The sequence below is a fragment of the Diuraphis noxia genome, unplaced genomic scaffold (genome assembly GCF_037042655.1).
Source record: "Diuraphis noxia isolate RWA-SAM2 unplaced genomic scaffold, SU_Dnox_SAM2 contig0002, whole genome shotgun sequence".
In the NCBI taxonomy this organism is placed as follows: domain Eukaryota; kingdom Metazoa; phylum Arthropoda; class Insecta; order Hemiptera; family Aphididae; genus Diuraphis; species Diuraphis noxia.
The window spans coordinates 83,524,502-83,545,917 of NW_028301712.1; the positions used below are offsets into that span (position 1 = coordinate 83,524,502).

General features: G+C 32.6%; 2 protein-coding genes across 9 annotated transcripts in view; one reads left to right on the top strand and one right to left on the bottom strand.

Moving 5' to 3' along the window:
- Window positions 1-181: 181 nt before the first annotated feature.
- On the bottom strand, window positions 182-8,863 carry chn (zinc finger transcriptional factor charlatan). Of its 2 annotated transcripts, none has more exons than XM_089219630.1 (4): window positions 8,488-8,863; window positions 3,753-5,023; window positions 2,822-3,162; window positions 182-1,564 (listed from the first exon to the last, which is right to left on the bottom strand). In XM_089219630.1, the coding sequence occupies exons 2-4, from the start codon at window positions 4,944-4,946 to the stop codon at window positions 1,417-1,419; spliced, it is 1,683 nt and encodes a 560-aa protein (XP_089075756.1). In that variant the 5' UTR covers window positions 4,947-5,023; window positions 8,488-8,863; the 3' UTR covers window positions 182-1,416. The 2 variants fall into 2 exon arrangements, with proteins under 2 accessions (XP_089075756.1, XP_015372347.1); XM_015516861.2 differs by having other exon boundaries at window positions 8,413-8,862.
- A 1,724-nt stretch (window positions 8,864-10,587) lies between these two features.
- Window positions 10,588-21,416, top strand: part of Dhit (regulator of G protein signaling double hit) — a 57,029-nt gene continuing 46,200 nt past the window's right edge. For 2 of the 7 annotated variants that reach the window (XM_089219876.1, XM_089219875.1), the window contains exon 1: window positions 10,588-11,556. The gene's annotated coding sequence lies outside the window, so the exon portion shown is untranslated. The remainder of the gene's footprint in view (window positions 11,557-21,416) is intronic. The other 5 variants (XM_089219874.1, XM_089219877.1, XM_089219879.1 and 2 more) reach the window with 3 other exon arrangements.

Sequence of the window (21,416 nt, forward strand, 5' to 3'; positions counted from 1 at the left end):
ACAGGTACCTAGTTAATATTATTTCATATACATTCCTAAATAGTCACTTTCTTAGTGTATATAACCATTTATATTTTTAGATAGGTACGTTTACATTTTTTGTACAAAAATCAAAGAAACGTATTTACATTTTTGTAGTTAGGTAGTTATCTAACTATTATTATGAATAGATATATGTTAATGAGAATAATGTAAAATTATTTGTTTATTAGTTTGAATCCTAAAATATCAAAATAGTGACAAAAAAGACCCTGCGAGAAATTATCAAAACATAATTAACACAAAATAAATATAAATTGTAACTATTATAGTTACTAGTTAGGAATAATAATATGATTCATTTCAAGCTTAACAACCAATGTTACAACAATGTTTAACAATAAAATATAAATATAAAAATTAATGGAACAATATCTTATAAGCTAAGTAATAATCTGAATACAGGCAATTAAATTTATTATTTTCCGTTTGGTCATGGACATTGAATTTAGGACACTGAAATATTGTAAATAATATTGTCAAATTCAAGGTTTCAACTGAAATACCATCTTCGAAACTTTATTTTGTTCAGAATATGTAGGTAACCTTGTTTATTATTTGTATGCAGTTACCTACTATTTGATCATAAAACATTTCCGTGTATGTATCCCGACCATAAAAATTAAGAGAAATCTTAATCTATTTCTAGGTATATTTTATTATTATGAAATTGTGCTATAATTGGTACCATACGGGAACCGCATTATATGCAATATAATTATATAACCAATAGGTAATAACTAGTCGTTGGGCACGTAAATTGATATGCTAAATCTAAGCCTACAAAGCTATAACATAAGTTCCTCCGACCGTGGAAGGTTTAGTAGATAAATACGCCAATTTAATTCGAGATCATTGGTTTCCGTTTATTTCTATTTAGTCGATCCCATAATAGCAAGACGCAATCAGCATCGGTGAAAGTATTAAAATATAATACCTGCCTACTTACAAATTATAATTTGTATAGGTGATAGGTACCCAAGTAGCATTAGAAGGTATCTAATGATTTATTTGGAATGCTACGCGAATGTCAAAATAAATAAAATTAGTGAATTGAATATACGTAAGCTGACCTATACATATATATATATATACTCGTATATTATTATAATGTACCTGTATAATACAACTTTTGGAATTTAATCTTCTAATATGAATTAAAGTTTAGAGTCCTTATATTATTATTATTATTATGTATCGTTTTAAAAATTATCAATGCAAATATATTTAAGACTAGTTTTATTTATCCTAAATAATCTCGATCGCGGTTTTTAGTATGTTTTATCAATGCCTATATCGATAGTAGTTTATTTCATCCCTGTAACTACGATTAGGTAATAATATTCGTTTTGGCACTTCGATTCAATTAATTAGGTATTATATTTGAATAGAATCCTGGGAATCCGTCACACCCGCCATTGGCCAAACGACAATTACGTCATTTTTGTCTGTAATAGTCTCTTCGGATTGTTCTGGTGACGACGGAATAGGCGATGTCTGTGTACGGCGAGACCTTACGCTTTTGCTAAAAAAAAAAACAACAACAACAATATTAACACAAATAACATGACGAAATTACGTAAGTATAAATTAATAACAATGTTTCAGACGTATGTCGAATGTAAATTTGTAATAATGTAATATTATATGGTTTCGTCCCATTATTGTAGGCACTGCGTTCGTGTCCATATGCTATACGCTTACCTATAAGTACTAATTAGTTTTGAGTTTCTGACTTATAAATAGTAAAATAATTATTGCTGTTGTTTTGTAATTATTACCTCAGACAATACTGCTGTGCACTGCACAAACGTAGTACCTACGTTACCTTACCTATACATTTCATAGCCAGTATAGCGGATCGTGTTCATCAAATTAGATCCCACCACCTCAAGGACAATGTTCTATAGATCTAATAATATTATATTACATTATTATGCATACCTAATTTATTTATGTAATAGTTATATTAATAATTATACCTAAGTGTACAGGTTTTTTTAAACTTTTTTATCATATTTATGTTATTATTAAAAACAAAAGCATACCTAATATTATAATATTCGAATAATATCAATTAGGTATTTGTTTATAATTTATATGCTATGACTTAAATCAGGTAACAGTATAGACTATACATCGTATATTCGCATCAACAAACGGGTTTATTAAAAATATAGTATGCGTTATGTCTTATAAAAACATTTTTACGTATTTTTATATAGGTAGTGAAAAAAGCCACATTAAAAAAAGGGGATTAGATTAGATTAGAGTATCTCCCCCCCCCCCAAAAAAAAAAAGTATGTACGCCACTGCAGATATCGTGGTGCATATGCTAAGGATCACACCAACCCCGTTGAGTCCAAACTGTTTAGGTCATAGCGAAAAATCAAATAGTTGAAAAATAATGTTGAGCTCCCCAATAAGTTGTCTTTTGTGCAATATGTGTTATGAAACGGTCACTATTCATTTGTGCACACAATAGTGTGCAGATACGGCTTATGCGTCTTGTCTTATATAGTCGTGTAGGTACTCGTGTGTGAATCACACTGTGTGATCTAGTCCCAATTCGTGTAGGTAGGTTGTAGCCTTATAGGGACCTATGTGCTACACGTCACATCATATAACATCAGCAGTAAATAATAAATGCGATTTAGAAATGATCAAAATTTTTACACCTTATTTGTGCCACATTTAAAATAATATTCAACTATGTACCTACCTACATTATTCATAGGTGAAAATTAAAAAATGCATTCGAGCGTAAATATCGAAAACTTACTGATTGTTTTCGGACTGGTGGGCGTACAAGTCGTCTTGGTCTTGAGCTATGTACGAACACCGGCAACACATCCGTTTGCTGTGCACTTTGAACACGTGGGTAGCCAACCGTTCGGCCCGGGCTGCTTTGTATTCGCAGAACATGCACTCGTAGGGTTTCATGTGGGTGTTGAGGTGCCGTTTTAGACACCAATTGTCGACACCCGACCACGGGCAAAACGTGCAGCAATACCGTTTCTCGAAGTTTTTCCGGCTGCCTTTGCCCTTCGGTTTGGTAAACGTCGCCGTACTCGTCGGCACCACCGAGTCTACCGCCAAAATGGCATCGGGCGCAAACATCACCTAGACATCACATGTATGTGGCCGGTTATTAATAATTAAGATATATTAACCTACATTAAAGGTTAAACATGAGTATACATTATATTACGCAGAGTCTTAGTCGTGTACCATTTGTGCAATTTCTTAGGCTGCAGTTGTATTGTAAACTCAATAACGAAATAATCATTATGCAATGTAGGCGATAATATGCATTATATAATTCGTTATATCGTTAAACGTAAAGCATATTTTACTTATATATATTATACTAGGTATATGGAGTTGCAATGTAGCATCCTAATATAAATTTTACACAATATATTTGATATATATATTATTTTAAGAGGTTTTTGAGTGTTGGTTAATTTAATTCAACATAAATTATGATTTCACGAACTATTGAATTAATTCAATCCGAAAAGATAAGTATATGAATGTATTGAAAATAATTTTCTGAATTCAACACATGATTATTGGGTAGTGATTAGACGTATAGTGGCTGTTAAATGTATAGGCAATTTCATAATTTGTATACGACTTATTGAGTTTTTTGGTACCTATACAAATCTTGCACGCGTCAAACGAAAAATCAAAATCTAAGTTCAACTCACCGGTTTTATCTGGTTAGCTGATATCGGTATTTGTATAGTGTGCGTGCCGGTCTGTTCGTTAAAATTGACCACGGCGATGTTGACGACTGTCTGCTGCTGCTGCTGCTGCTGTTGTTGTTGTTGTTGTTGTTGTTGGTCGTCCAACACGAGGGGATTGTTAGCTGCTATAATCGGCACCGGGGGCGGTGGTTGTTCGTCGATCGTCCGCGACACGATGATCTGCGTCTCCGGTTCCAGCGACGGTGGGTCGTCCGAGTACAGCGTCACCCTCTGCAGTTGTTGTTGATGGTGAGCCGCCACCGCGGCAGCAGACTTACCAAAAGGGTCACGTTTCACCCGGCTCAAGCAGTACTCGTGGTCTCTGTGCATGCGCGTGTAGTGTTTCTTGACGTGATCGGCCCGGTTGAACTGCTTCTGACATATGTCGCACTGGAACGGTTTGTCCTCCTTGTGTATGTTCTCGTGCCTGGTGTACAGGTCCCGTCGGTCGGTGGCGTATGGACAGTGGACGCAGTTAAACCGCTTCTGAGCGGTCTGCGTTTCCGTGTCGGCCGCGTTCAGTTGCATTTCGTCGTCGGCGGCGGCTTCCGATTCGGCAGATGCCGCCACGGCGGCGGCCGCTGCTGCCGCGGCTGCGGTGGCTATCGCTTTATCCGCCGCCGTCTTCAACCGGCCCAGGTAGCTGGTGACCTCTTCAAGTACCGGGCTCTCTTTCCACGATTTTCGGCCGGCCTGTTGATGCGTCCCGTGTTCGGCCACCACGTTATGCTGTCGGGCCAAATGCAAGCGAATGCACTTTGTGTACGCGCTCGCGTACGGACACTGCGGGCACTGGAACACCTTGACGTCTGCGTGCGTGCCCAGCCAGTGTTCGGCCACGCTAGACAGAAGGCCCATGGAATCGCATTCCTGACATTTGAACAGTTTCTTGTCCACGTTGTAGCTGCCGATTTTCGACGTAGTCCAAGCAATCGTCTCCTCACTGGTCACCCAAGGGTCGTCCTCGGGCTGCGATTGTTCACCGAACGACTCGGCCTCATCGTTGTCGATCATGCTCAGGCCTTCTTCTACCATTTTGTACGCATCTTGGCCAGCAAACTGCCTGTCCTCGGACGACGACGTTTCTTGCCCGTAAATTTTTTTCGTAATCTCTTTGAACATGTCCTCGTAAATATCCATTTGCACATCTGCCATCGCGGCGTGCCTACCATCTAATTCGTCCACCGGGATCGTTGTACGGTGTTCGTGTCACCCTAAATTTATTAAAATATCTGAAACACATTAATATAGAATTTATATATACGTGCATATTTTTTATTGCATAATATTATGCATTTAGGTAGTCATGAAGTATCAATAATTAATTATGCTTTGATGCATTTCGATGGTCTACTTTTTATAGGCTGCACTCATATAGACGGTGCGTCGAAGTTCTCACTGTGAACGTGGGTAGTGCGGCCGCCAGCTTGTGCATATAGTAAAAAACCAAAAACAGCATAATATGTGTTTTATTTTTACATTATAATTTGACCATCGTATCATGATATTATGATTTATGAATAATATTCCTTACAAGTTTCAGTTACCAGTAACAGTTTCTGATTTTTGATTTCAACGTATTTGTTATATTGACTTATTATGATAATACATAACTGCAAAGCAGTCCGTAAGCTTGGAATGCTCTGTCTATGATGATTATAAGGCCTACGAAACTTTAACACTTCTCATAATTTAATTATACAATTTTAAATTTATTTATATAATCAAAATTAAATAGACAATATATATTGATACGATTATGATATCCATCCAAGAATATATTGATTGTCGAGCTTTATACATAGCTATTGAAATGTATAAGTATATTTTATTCAGGTATAACGTACAATTAAATTTATTATTGAATAATGTAATGAAAATAACATTATAACAATCAAGTACTGTAAAAATGTTCATTTTTATGTTAAATTACTATCCCTGTATACCTATACCATTCTTTAGAAAATATTTTAAATTTATATATGTTATATTATTATTATCTGTTAGTTATTATATCGTATCATTATAAAATAGTATTTTGTATATCTAGCAAATTAAAATTTTAATTAATTAACCTTACTCATCTACACTGTATGGTCACATATAATTTAATTATTTATCATTAATACGTATATGACTTTAAAAAAATTGGACAAGTTTAGTAGGTATTATACTATTATTGTATTCAATGTTATCTTCAAAATATTTTTATAGTACCTAATGTTGTTCTTAAAGATCTCTTTTATCCATGTTAACTTTATAGCAATACACGCTATTTTGCTGTCAGCAATCAGAGTTTCAGCTATTTCTTGAGTAAACAATGTTTAATTTTTTATACTTATTTATTATGTGCACACTTTTAGATAAGGACCTACGTCATACATTTTATGTGTTTAAAATAACAGTAATAACACAGACACATTTGTTTAGGAAGTTTATTCAGTGATGGAACTATACAACAAGGTAAAACGATAACAATTCATAAATATCATAATTTTATTGTATAATGATAAAGTATTATAAATTGAACATTTAGTATAATTGGTAATGCGTTAGAAATTCGTGGTATAATGTATTTATTTTCCCCATCGATGAACACGTATTTTAATTTTAGATTTGGACATTGTTTTAATTTATTAAACTATTTATAGAAAAAATGTTTAAATTTGTTAAACTTAAAATGAAATAACAACGATTACGAGTGCAATTATGAGCGGCGTATGCCAACAAATATGACAGTCAATTTGTAACTATAAATATACAAGGAATAGTAGGAATAAGTATAATACAGCGTGATTCAGTATGCATGCTCACTTCAACTTTTTCTAACTGTAATTAATTTATTATAATTCTGATTTTTGAAATTTTTAAATACATTTTACCATTTTACAATTATTTAGATTCTTATACAATTTAAAAAGTGTCCTGGTGATAAGTAACTTTTTTCTAATGAGAATCAGTTGAACTTTAAGCAGTACTAGCCCTTTGTTTTATATTTTTAATGTTAGTATCTAAATTAACATTTGATCGAGTTTCTAAGTTATTAAAATGCATAATATACTATGGATCATATTATAGTTATTAAAAACGGGTTTATACAAATTTCAATCATATGATGTATATTGTATGTAATATTGGATCTAGTTTCGATAGATAATCGGACATTTTTTACAAATGATACGATATTTATAAAGTAATATTAATTAATAACCAACATTTTCAAATCTTCATTGCTGCTCCCAAATCTATTCATATGAGTTTCGATTTCGTTTTTTTTTTTTAAAATTTAGATTTAGATCTGAACACATGAGAAACTGGTGATTATCAATATTATCATATTTTGAAAAAAAGAAGTAAGTACCGCTATACAAAACATTATTTATATGGCATATTATATAATTTAATTATTTTAAAATAATAAACATTATCTTTAATAATACAATACAAAAAAACAGAATTTGAATAAATCGAAGTAAGCGTTCTTGGTTAATCATCATTGCTGTGTTCTATTGAGAGTTTATAATTTATGTAGGGCGTTTGAAAGAACTAAATGTGGGCATAGTAATTAGGAATATTATTACAATTAATACGTGTAAAAATCGGGTTATCGCCTAATACACCATATAATAATTATTATAGTGAGGTATTGTCAATTTGAAATTTTTATTTTTTGTTAAATGCATACGACTTGCTAATATTGATGAGCTTGTGCAGAAATTCTGCTTACCCAAGACTTACGTTGCAATAGGTTGCTGGTACATTAATTATTTTAAATTTTGAAAACATTTCTTAAAACATAATGCCATTGATTTTAAAATCAATGATAATACCATTATAACGATAGAATTATAAATTATCAAAATCTGTATTTGTTTGGCCACCTATACATCGGCGTAGCACAATTGCCTACCCAAGCGCCGTGTAACGAGTTTGTCGGCGGCTCGCACCGACGACGCGTGACGTCTTCAAAAAAAACTATAATATTAATATAATTGTACGGAAAACTATAGCCGACAATCGTCGGATCGGACAGCGGTAAATAATGATATTATTATTGTAATCTGTTGATATCACCGTCGAAATATTATCGTTAATAATTCGTTAACGACGAACACTTCTTACACTTTTTAATATTATAATACGCAGACATATTCACAGAGTATTATAATAATGAAATTCGACTGTCGCTTCGTATACACAATCGTGCGCACTGCCTGTCCGATAATCAATAAGTCCGAAACGGACGCGTACCGCACACGGTACACACTTGTTGTGTGATAACACGGTGGTGGTATACGCTACATAATACTATTATGACAAGATTGTAATAATATGGTCTTAATATTTACGCGTGGTAATTAAAACGCGATACCGTTATAGCTGCAGAGTCTATGCGGTGTCATATTATGTGTTACCATAATATATTGTTACTCCTAAACGGATTTATCGATGAATTGTTTGTAATATTCTAATATCGTATACAGCTACAGCTGCCATATCCATATGGGTCAGTGGGGTATGTTGTACACGGGTGGGTACGATTGTATGCGGTGCGTACCCCTATATATTTGATTCGTGACCATAAAAAATATCAAAATAATAATAATAAAATATTATATACCGTATAATATTGTCGTCGTCGTCGTCGTTGTTGTTGTTGTTTGTAATTATTGTTATGCGTATTGTTGTTACGTACCGACGTCGTGGAGAAGCCGTGACGTGTTCACACAGCGTCCGGATCAGTTGTCCACCGCGGCCAAGCGGCGGTGATGCTAAAAACTACGACGGCACGACAAATGACCGCGTACCCAGAGAAATGATAATAAACGACTACCACTACAAACGTATGTGATGATTGACTTAAATAAATGCATTGCGACGTGTGCAGAGTATTGTGGCCGTCCTACAGCACCCTCTGCCGGTGTACAGATACGTTTTTCCGGCAATAACAACTGACGGCAATAACGTCGTCCGACGTTAAACGAGTTGGTTTCTCGTGTGTACCTACCCGGTGAAGAAAAAAAGAACGGGTGAAAGCGAAACGAGGAATGGATTTCGTGGATGGCGTCTGTAATTTTTTTTTGTTATTAATTTTTTCGTTTCAAGACGCTACAGCAGTCGGATTTGGGGGGGGGGGGGGTACAAGAGGAGGTTTCTGACTGCGAACAGCGTAGATATAGAGGCGCAGCGCGCAAGGGCGTAGCTACGAAAATCGTTCGATCGGCTACAGCTTTCGGTTGCTAATGGCGACCGGCATGTTGGGTTTCGCGGCCAGATAGCGTGAACCCTGCAAACAGCAAATTTCCGAGTGATCAAATAATGCAAAAGATTTTATGAACATTTTCGCCCATGTCATCTGTAATATATGCAGAGGAGGAAAGAAGGAGGGGTTAGGATTTTCAACGGTATTTTCTACGGTTTTGATGAGGCGAAAATCTTCGTAATAAATTATCGAATTTCTGAAATCACGACATCACGACAAAAAAATCGATGATCATTATAATATTTTACCGGTCGTATTTTGGAAGCTATTCACAATAATAGGTACCTGTCGAATTTCCAGCAGTAGACGGCTTATAGATAAGTAAAGTAAAAATTAAGAATATACGACAGCAATAAATATTGACTTTATATAGAAGCAAAGGTAATACGTTCGGCTAATTATTGCTTTTATATATATTATATAGATGATCGTATTGGAAGAGACTTATGAAAACGCTTTTGGGTGTTAAAATGTGCGACTATGTTTGCATACAACCAACGCGTGAAACGTCGAGCTCGGCGGTTGCCATGAGGAACAGAAAATCGGGAGCATGTTTGACTAGCAACGTGCGCTATGCTGATGTAGTGATGTACATTTTATGTTATTGTGTATATTGCATGTTACATTAACGGAACGTCATAAACTATTTACATTCTATTTTTTTCTACGGGAAAATTGATGTCAATTTTAGAACGGGATCATAACATAAGAGATTATCGGCGTACACTCGAAACGCAATATTCATATAATTCGCATATAATTGGGTGCAATTTATATATTTATATATATTATACGATGCATTATTATGTCGTGGGGTGGGGTGGGGGGAGTTTTACCAAACTATGTAGTACGTCATAATATATAATGACGATCATACGAAGAAAATATTACGAGGACGCGACGACGACTTTTCGTGTGCGATGACTAGTCGACGACAGACGATAGCAAACGCCTATAATACTTATATATTACTATATTGATGTGATATAAAAAAAAAATAATGATAATAATAGTAATATTCAAACACGATGAGGGCCCGCGCAGAAAAGTGGCACAGGTATTATAAATGAGAGCCCACCGCCACAGTCGATACCACGCCGAATGACGACGATAATATAGTTGTGGGTCATAAAATATTGTACACCAGCTCCGTGTAAATGTAAATGTTTACAGGTGTTTGGAACGGTAATGGGTCTGTGCCGTTTTGGCCGCACTGATTGGTGAATTACGGATGACCCGGTTTCCACAAGTCTTTGTGTGCATGTGCGCGAGCGCGGGCCATGCAATAAGTACACGACGGAGTGTGTCGCGGGTGCGCGTGCGCTCGGTCCACATGCGCGCACGGACGCGCCGCTAGTGTGGGTGCGCTCGTGTGCGCGCGCGCGCGCGTGTGTGTGTGTCGTAATGCGGGTTGGCGCGCGCGTGTGAGTGTGTCTGTGCACGTGCGTGTGTGTAAGTGCGAGCGTGTGCGGGCGCGGGCGCGTTGCCGTTTTCGCGCAGGGTGCGGGAGGGTCCTTCTAGTCGGGCTAATCCGCCGTCGGTGTGTGTGCGTGTGCACGCGGCGTCAGGTCAACTGGAGTAGTGCGTACTCCCGTAAGCCCTCCGCGTCGTCAGTTTTTTGAGTGTCTCGGTCCGTGCGGTGGGCTCTACCTCGCGCGCTGGCTGGCTGGCGAGGCTCGTCGTCCTCAACACACGTTATTATTATTATTATTATTATTATAATACCGTCGACGCATCAGTGTACCATTTTATTATAATGTAGTGGCGTAAGCGTGCGATAATATTACCTGTAAGTCATCGTTACTTGTTTGACGCCGTCGCGGCATGTGATAATAATAATTACTCTGATGTTATCGCAGTCACAATACATTTAGAAGACGACTATTGCACATGATATTGTAATGCAATATTAATAATATTATAATGTTTCGTCGTTTTCATGCGCGCACATAGCCGTGTGTTGCTATTTTTAGCTATAATAATATTAATAACAGCATAGTGTCGTTAACCGTCGTGCACGAAGGTACATCACCGGAATTGTTTGTTCGTTATTGTTATTAGGTACTGTTATAGCATTATGATGCGGTTGGCAAGCGATTTGTGCGGTGTACCGTCACCGTCGCCGTAGTGGGCGAAACGCGACGTGAACAGGATTGCGATCGGTGAAGGGGTTGACCGGTAAAGGAGGGAAAACGATAACCGCATATCAGCGAGAGATCGAACGCCGGAAGTAAAGAGGTCTGTCCGGGTGCTATTGCCGGCCGTCGACGATGCCATTCGGCTGGTCGCCGGGCAGCATCATCACTAGCACCGGTACCTATCGCGCCTGCACTAGCACCATTTGCACCGGCGGGAACGTCGGCGTGTGCAGCGAATGGAGTGCGGCCGGACAGCGCGACGGCATCGCGTACAGGCCGTGTGTACCACGTACGCGGCACGTCATGTACCTGAAATCAGTTGACAATCCTATCTGAATGATCCAGCGCAGCGGTGTCTCAAAAGGTACACGTACCCTGTACACTATTTTCTCACACTCCTTGCCGGCCCGAACGACACCCCGCACGGGTACTCCGTGCCACAGTCCGCCGACCCACACACGCCCCACGGCCGTTTACTACTCTGCTCCTTACTCACGCACCACCCATCGTCCTTCACTCCGATACTCGCCCCCCCCCCCGTCCACCACTTTTTCGTTATACTTTCCCTTCACTATGATCCTTCCCCGCGCTCTTTTCCATTATAGATATAAGGAACTCCATAAATGCTCCCCCATCACCCCCCCCCCTCCCCCTCACAAAAAAAAACTGTAGTAATGTGTAACAGGCCATGATTAATTATACCCAATATACTTTTATAAACGTACATTAAAATAATATTTAATAACGCGCGACCGTGTCCATGCAATTTAAAAATATAATCGATATTATACTTTTCATATAGGTACCTAATAATGTCCCGTTATTGATAGATATTGCTTTTATATTATGCTAAGGCTATACATTATAAGTTTATTCACAATAATTACATATTAGTTAATTATTATGACGTAATATGTATTGTTAAGTTCTTATAAAAAAAAAAAAATGCAAGATGAGCTAATAATAGGTATTTCAAAAGGGGTTATGATTGCTGTTTCTAGTTAAAAAGTTAAAACCAATTAAATGACTTAAAAATGTCGATAAAATGAATGATTGTACTGTATATCTGAGGGCGCAGGTTTTTACATAATACTATAACACCAATCTAATTTCAATAATAATTGTTGACGTTATTTGTACTGTAAAATATCAGAACGTGAAACTTAACACATTATTCAATAATTATAAACATGAAATAATATGATTGTGCTATTGTATCTATAATTCACTAGTACTCATATATTTTTACACCTGTTATTAAAGTGTGTAGTTTAATTTAAACGTTATTATCGTAACCGTAACGATTGAAACATATCATCTATACTATTTCTCGGAGAATATTTTTCTTTGTTTAATGTTAACATTGTAGATATAAAATAACGTGTACACATTCTGGTTTGACGACAATTGATGCATTAATAATTATTATAAACGTTTAAATAAGTAGGTACCAAATTATGATACTTTATTCGTTGGAAAGAGATGTCAGTAAGGACAGTAAGGTTAAATTATTTGCATATTTGTTTTATCGATTTATTTGTGAAAAAAAACCAACCCATCATCAATTTATTTATTTTGATTGTTTTACTGATTAGTGTACAAAAATATTTTTATTTTACATGTGTACAAATATTTTGGTATTTCTCTGTTTTTATTTTTTTAAGTTAAGTTTTCCATATTTAAATTCATTAGCCTGAAGGTCATAAGTTAGTTTTTACTGCGAGGGAGAAAACGGTTGGTTTGAAATATGTGTATATGGAGTGAAAGCTATAGGATTCATCAATAAAAACCCGGCTGATCACCCATCCGGGAGCTAGCGACGTCCGTCGACGTTTTACCTCAGAACACGTTAGTGATTTCGGTCAACCATCGAGCCGTAAATTATGTACAGTGAAGGTTAGGTTACAGTGAAACCTGACTTAACGGACACCTGTATATAACGGACACCTCTCTTAACGGACAAAAATGACCAGGTCCCGACAAAAAGATAGGCATTCCAATGTATTTCGACCTGTCTATAACGGACTCCTTCTATTACGGACACTAACATTTTACTTGATAATTTCATAACGGACAAAAATACATACATACTACGTTGATAAGAAACGCAATTAGGACATTAAGTGAAAACACGGATTACCACCAATTACATTATCTCCTATTACGATAACACTAATTGCGAGTACCTATATTGAATTTATAAAGTTTAAATTTGTACAACAATTTAGGTTAATACAATTTAACAATTTATAATGTGTCATTGTATGTATGTATTACATGTAATATAAAAATAATAATTTAAATAATAATTATTATAATTATAATAATAATTTATAATGTATGTGTATAATATATAATACATATTAATACAGATTATACCTAGTTATATACAGGTTTTACTATATTAATATATTATATTATAATATATTATCTATACATTTAATAGAATTTTGGAAAACAATTTTCGGTGAAATAAAGGTTAGCAATAACAGTTGATATCACTTATTTTATTAGTATGCTTCTATAAAGTTTGAAATTGCAGAACGTGAAATATAATACATTCAGTTTTATAAAATATCTTGACTGTTCTGGATAAAATCAAACTTAATTAAAAATAATTTTTCAAATATCTAAGTTTTAGAATTTTTTATTAAATGATGTATATAAATATCTGAGGTAAGCGAAACGAGTTGAGTACTATTTTTTAAATAATTTTTTGTCTGATATTGTTATTGTTTTATTTCAGTTGTGCTCTTATATTGCAAACTTTTTTATTTGTAATTAAAATATGTTTTAACGTTTTATTGTATTAGAGTAGTTGCATATATTTTCTGGTTTACCAAGTATAGGTATATGACATAGATGTATACAATGTTTTAAGGATGATTATCCAGTACCATCCGCTAATAGTTTTTGAATAATGTCATATATTTTATCGGAAAGATATTAAAATCTATACAGTATGGATAGAGCATGGCGTATCTTATCGTCAATAGTAAATGACCCTTTGATGACACCTAATTCGTTAAAATTTATAACGGAACATCATCATTTGCACTAATCAGTTTGAAGGACAACTTAGTCGTGTTATGTGTTATTAGAACTTAAGAAAACAAACGAAATATTAGAAGTTTTGTATTATGTGATAATTGAGTTTTAGTAAAATGATTGTAAATTTGTAATTATATTTAAAGATTATATCATCTATATCGGGTTTTATAACTTTTTGTTATTATTGAAAACATTTATAAGTTTATTTTGTTATTTTTTAATTTTTTAATTATTTTATTATAATACTATATCATAGCTGTTTTGAATACAACTCCTATAGGCGTAAATATTTGAAAATATAATATTTTTTGTTTGTATTTAAAATGGTACCTGATTATTATCATATTAACGAGAGGGTATCAAGAGGAATATTTCCATTACTTTTATTTTTTAAATTATTACCTATAAAAATTATAGGTGATATGTAATTTGGATACAATATGTTGGTAAAATGATTCTCAAACTTAATTATAGCCAATGTACTTCCCAATATTCTAAGTTTTTCACCCTATCCCTCAATACTATACTTATATAATAAACATATTAACTTATGAAGTACTTATACATAAATGGATAAAAAATCTATAATATTAGAAATATTTATTTATAAAAAAAATACATTATTAATTAATACTAAATTATATTTATATATTTTTTGTAATTTATAAATTAATTACTAATACTGTCACTATACATTATTACTATAGTAAAATATTCATAAACTAAACCATTTGAAATTTGTAGACAAGAAATTCTTTTCAATATTAAATAAAGCCATACCATTGAGTTTTATGGTATACATTGCAGTTAACTATTAAAAAAAATTTTAATTCACTGAATTAAGAATATTTTCTTTTAATTGTTCAGTTAGAAATTGGTGTACGAACATGATAATATATTCTTAGTACCATATCAACATTAGGCGCTCAACATCCGTTAGAGAATCTTCTAATATTATTTTACATACCTAATAAAATTAATATTTTTATATTGAGGAGAACTACTTTTAATTTATTTGTTTGCAGATTGGACATATACTAATAAGATTTAAATGTTGGTATACATTCTGACGAAAATGCTTCTCCTATATATTCTAAATCTAACTGTTCCAAAATGTTGATGTGCAAGTTTCGAGTATATTGTTTATTACAAAATGGACTGAAATGATATCAATTTATAATGGAAATTAATCGTAGATATATTTCATATTATAATCTGTTAAGAAATATATTATAATTTTTTAATGTTATTACTGTCTTTAAATTATATAATAATTATCTTAATTTTTATTTTTGGAATAATTGGGTATAAAACACAAGATTACATATGAATGTCTTTAAATTATATAATAATTATCTTAATTTTTATTTTTGGAATAATTGGGTATAAAACACAAGATTACATATGAGAATCTATATGTAGATTTTCAAAAGCTGTGTCCTAGTATCATAGAATAGTTTGTATGGCTATGTTGATGTATTACAAAGTATAGCAGTATTTAATTAAATAGCGGCAATAGCGCATACTTTCAGTATATATTTAACTATAAAAACGGCTAATATCAATTCTCAATTAAACTATATTGTTGTTAATATCGTAATTAAAAGTGGTAGAATAGCGATTTTAAATTACTTTTTATTTTTATTTCATAAAAATAAAAATAATAATAACTCAATAAAATATAAAAAGTTACTTACCTACTTATTACTATTAACCATAACACATTATAGTGAACATTGTATTATTTTAGTTATTTTTCTTCGGCACAAGTCACTATGTATATCACTTTATAAAATTCCTTATATGGAATAAAGTATATGATATTTAATCACATTAAATATCAATAAACATATACATTGAGTTTTATACATAAAGAAATACTTTTTCGGAATAAAGTATTTGTTAAATTTCGTTTTAGGCATAAAATAATTTAGTTTAAATACGAATTGGATAATTACAACAATGACAATTTAATATGTATATTGTATATATATATTACATTGGGATAACGCCATAGAGTACTGATGGCTGTAATGTTTATAAAGATGATAGATTAGATTAGATTCTAAAAAAAGAGACCAACAGTTTAAAAAAGAAAAAATGTTGAGGAAAAAAACGCGAAGATAAAGAGATAATTAAAAAAAATAATATGACTGTGGCACTTGAAAAGTTTCCACTCTTAATCATTTACTTTCGTGAAAAATAAAGTAAATACTTTATTTTAGGAAAAAAAATACTGTTAGAAATAAATGACAATAATTTATCAAGTATAGTTTTATTTTTTTAATCAGTGTTATCAAATTTGAAGATCAAATAGCTTATATTTATAATTCGATCATTATTATTTATCAATTGAGTTGTTACACGTATTGAAATACGTATTAAACATTAATCATTCTAATAACGAATTATATATATATTTTTTTTTTCATACAATATAATATACGTGTCTGTACCTATTATCTATTATCTACCTAATTCATTTCTTTTTGTGATATATTAATTTTGCACTGTTAAAATAAATCGACTTTGGTTTGTTTGTATTCAGTACCTACTTATTTTTTTTTAAGATTTTAATAATTTTGTAGGTTTATTATTTTTAAAGGGAATTAATTATTACATAATACATCTGAAACATAATTATTTCTAATAATTTTATAGATCATGAATCACGATAAACCGATAAAATTTAATATATTTTTTTAAAAACGAGTTTAATTTAATATTTGGATGATGGTAGTAAAAAAATATACCATACGAAAAAAATAATAATGAATAATAATGAGCTATAGATACTTTTTTGAAAATGTATCGAACATAAATAATCAATATCAAAATTATTTTCTCTGTTTAATTCTAATAAATATTTTAAATGTTTATAAATCAATGTTATATTTCTATGTTTATAATATAACAATAATTTAAAATTTAATTCTATAATAAGTGTAAAATATTAATTTATTACCTAATATATTATAAGAAGCATTTACGAAAATCTAATTTATTAAGTGACTATCGTTTATTTGTTTTTATATACAGACATTGAGTATAATATAATAATATAATGATGTTTTTCAGGTGAAATTAAAATTGATATTGTTAAATATAAGTTGAAAACAGAACGACTGATAATTTAAAAGGTTCGACGGAAACATTTTTTACGGAAGTTTTTTGAGGTCATAAATCACGGCTAAACTAAAAAACTACATTCAATACGAATCACGAATGTACAGTATACGTACAATGCTCTTTCTTTTTAGTTTCACGTCTCTGAAGGGACATTATCGATCATGTTTTGTTCACTGTTGTTTTTTTCATACGATTAACTACGTACCCCTTCATTTATTTTTTATTAAATGCATAAAATCTTATGACAAGAAATGCTTTCCATTACGGTTTTTTTTTTTATAATTAATCGTAACAAATTTACAAGCAATCTTACTAAGGTAAAAGAAATTTAATAATTTAACTTTACCTTTTTTTATTTGGATTTAGTAAATTTAATAAAATATAAATATTTATTAGAATAATCTATAGTAAAGCGTGTTATAAAATTAAATTATACAGAATAACGCACAACGGTTTATTTGATTTAATTTTTACGAGGTGGTTATTTTGAAAATAAATACTCAATTTATTGTTAATAGAAGGTATCAATGTTTATGGAATTAATTTGTTTTTTTTTTTAATTTGAAGTCATTAAATAATAATGTTTTTGAAAAATCATTATATGGATTACAATTATAATTATTTGATGTATATAATAAAAGTTATTTTTCCGACTCTTCATTTCATATTCATAATTTTTAAAGTATCATACATGGTAGCAGATATACATTATCTTATAAAGATATAGGAAGCTTTATTAATTGTGTTTTATATTTAATGAGGGGTAGATATTAATAGACAATAATACTTTCTATAACTATATCGTAGCACAAAATATCGGATATCCTTATAATTAAGCATATTTTATAATTAAAAGCAATACATCTGAATATAATAGTTAAATCACAATATTTTAGAAATATTATTGTATTGATGCACCACGCTATTAATTTGTATTAATTGCAAGACGTATTTATAACGTATTGTAAAGTTTACTAATTTAGTAGTCAGAGTCAATAACGGTGATATTAAGAGTTCATTAAAATGGGAAGATAGTATGTCATGTTTTTGCTTACAATATTATAATGTCTTATATTAAAATGACTTTTTTTTTTTATAATCTAATATATTTGGTTTGAATACTTATTATTTTAAGATCCAGAATTTAAGGAATGGAGTGTAAATATCATAGTGGTTTTATATTATGTAAATTATTCAGTTCAAATTGTTACTAAAATCTGAGGGTATTATTGTAATTTAATGATTATTAAATTATTTATCAATATGAATAAGTAAACTATTTTTTAATAGAGTGTTGTGCATTTCTAAGATTATTCCAGATTAACTATTCTAACCAAAGGAACTGTATTTTAATTTTCACAATATTTAAGCATATGATTTCAAACTATATATCAAAATACTTGATTTGTGACATAATATTCAAAAGAATTATGCATTTATGCTTAAATTTTTACTTATGGCGTTGAAGGTTTTTTGATTTTTTTTAGCTTATAATATGTAACTTTTCTTTGAATTTATTTTGATTGGGAACATTTACACGTTTTACCATTGCCAAAACATTGTTGCTATCGGATAATATTAACGGGAAAATCTTTCAGAATTCGCTTCACTATATAACACAATAATAAATTTCAATTTCAATAAAACCTCGATTGTTCATTTCGCGTTCCCTATAGCTCAGAGGTAGTTCTCCGTACACATACACACACACACACACACACAAACCGATATTTGTATGCGTGCGTGCGTATATGTGTGTGTGATCTAATATACGAGAGCCGTGTGTCGGTGGGGGTGCGAAGCGTTGGGCGTTTTACATGTTACATCGGTACGATGTAGATGGCGTAAAGAGTGTAAAAGGACTAATATACTTGACACACCAGAGTCCAGTGACCGTCGCACACACACACGCGTACATTATTATAAGTTTATGTATTATTATTATTATTTACAGTACACGTATAATATAGGAAAAACGTCGTCGTCGTCGTTGTTCGGAAGCGTTTTTGGGAACCCCCGCGGAAGTGCTTGCTATATATTATTGTAGAGGTGGGTATAGTAAATAACCGGGTTATGTTGTGGGCAGGTACGCCCGGGGCGGTACTGGGTCCCCGGCATATTGATTGGGGGCCCGGTGGGTGCGCGCGCGCGCCGATCACTGTCGTACGGTCATTCACTAAACGTCGGCTGGGCAGCTACCACCGCTGCCGACGCCGCCGCCGCCGCCGCCACCGCCACCACCACGGTCGTCGTCGTCGTTGCCATTTCCCTAAAATCGACGAGGCACATCCGACAAATCGGAATCGACATGAACACCTACGTTCAGCAAACGTTCAGCGGTTTCCAATCAATCGAATAAATAACCCAAAAGTTCTCGAATTCTCCATTCAGAGATGAGCACCATGGGATCGTGTGACGTGTTCGGCTGTATACGCTTCGCAGCTCTACGGGACAACCGCGCGAACTCTAGTGCAGCACTACTACAAATACTGATCATACTAGTTGCATGTTTTATCTTATCATGCCATACCTAGCTATATCACATAGTATTAAACTATTTCAATAAATATACAACAATATCCATATAACTTCTCTAATTTATAACGGTCGAAGAAACTCACGACTCGTGATAAATCTATATAAAAAACATTATTATCGATGTTGCATCAGCTGCGAAAATGGCACTGTCGTTAAGGTCTCGTTGAGCATATACTACGTGGCAACGTCAGGTTTTTTTTTGTTATTAGTTATTGCCGATTTTAGGGAATGTTGTAGGGGCACCAAGACGTTTCCGGTGTAAAAGTACGTGGGGTGCCTGCGTGAAACGAGTTCGCATGCAGTGCTGCCAGACGTGAAACGGTCGTATACATTTTAGCCCTGCGGTATTTGACGTCCACGGTTATGGCACACGGTGGATAATGGTATACTAATCCCAAACTCATAAATCGATATCAATTACCGTTGATTTTACTACCACTAATTTGAATTTAATTTTTCGCATTTATCGCGAATACAATTTTTAAATGTTTAAAAGTTAATTTTGCGACTCATAGTAAAAAGCGTATTTGGTGATGGGGTTTTATTAGGACATACCCTAACCTGTGTATGTATTTTTATGTCCGATATTTGTTGAGTCGCTGTTTCATATATTGAGATGTATATTACTGTTATGAATATAAATTTATATTTTAAAATAATATGTATTGTTCGTATACAAATAACTATAACTATTAAGTAAAAGTATTACAACACAAAAACCACGTAAAACTTTTGCGCATATGTTCATATTCTAGTATTATAATTTATTATTACTAGAGCGGTTGAGTTATGACGGCGATATGCATAGGCAATTTCGGTACATGCGAGTGTGTGGATATTCGACATTTACTGACAGCTAACAATGAATAGACCTTTTCTGAACTCAATCTAAATTATTATTTTTGTGCACTAATGTGTTATTAAAGATTTAGATCACAGGTGATACTAATATTGACATTCATCGTTGGAATTTATTTATTCGGTAATATGATGACATTATTAACTATTTAAGTAGTCTTAAACTGCAATAGTATTCTTAATTATCATTAGTATTACTCGTGACTCCAAACGACAATATCAAAATCTAACACTCACATCCTAATCAGCAATGGCTTCAGATGTTAAATACATATACGTTTTTAATAACGAATAATGTACAAAATATTTTCAATTTTTAATCCTTGCAGCCGTCAATATAGGGGTTATCTGTTATTTGTAATAATTCATAATTTAATAATGTCTATTATAAGTATTGTATTGCAATAGTAGTATATAGTAATTATTATTTATAGTAGTAAATATGATTTACACTAATAATAATTTAAATTCTGATGAACTAGTATTCTTGTTGATAAAATAATGCATACAAAATTAATTTTAACTTTAATTTAATGATGTCGTGAATATTTTGAAAGAAAGATAAGATACTTGCTTAAAATGTAAATATAAAAAAATATCAGGATCGAAAATATTTCAATATTTTTATTACTGATTTCACTAATACAC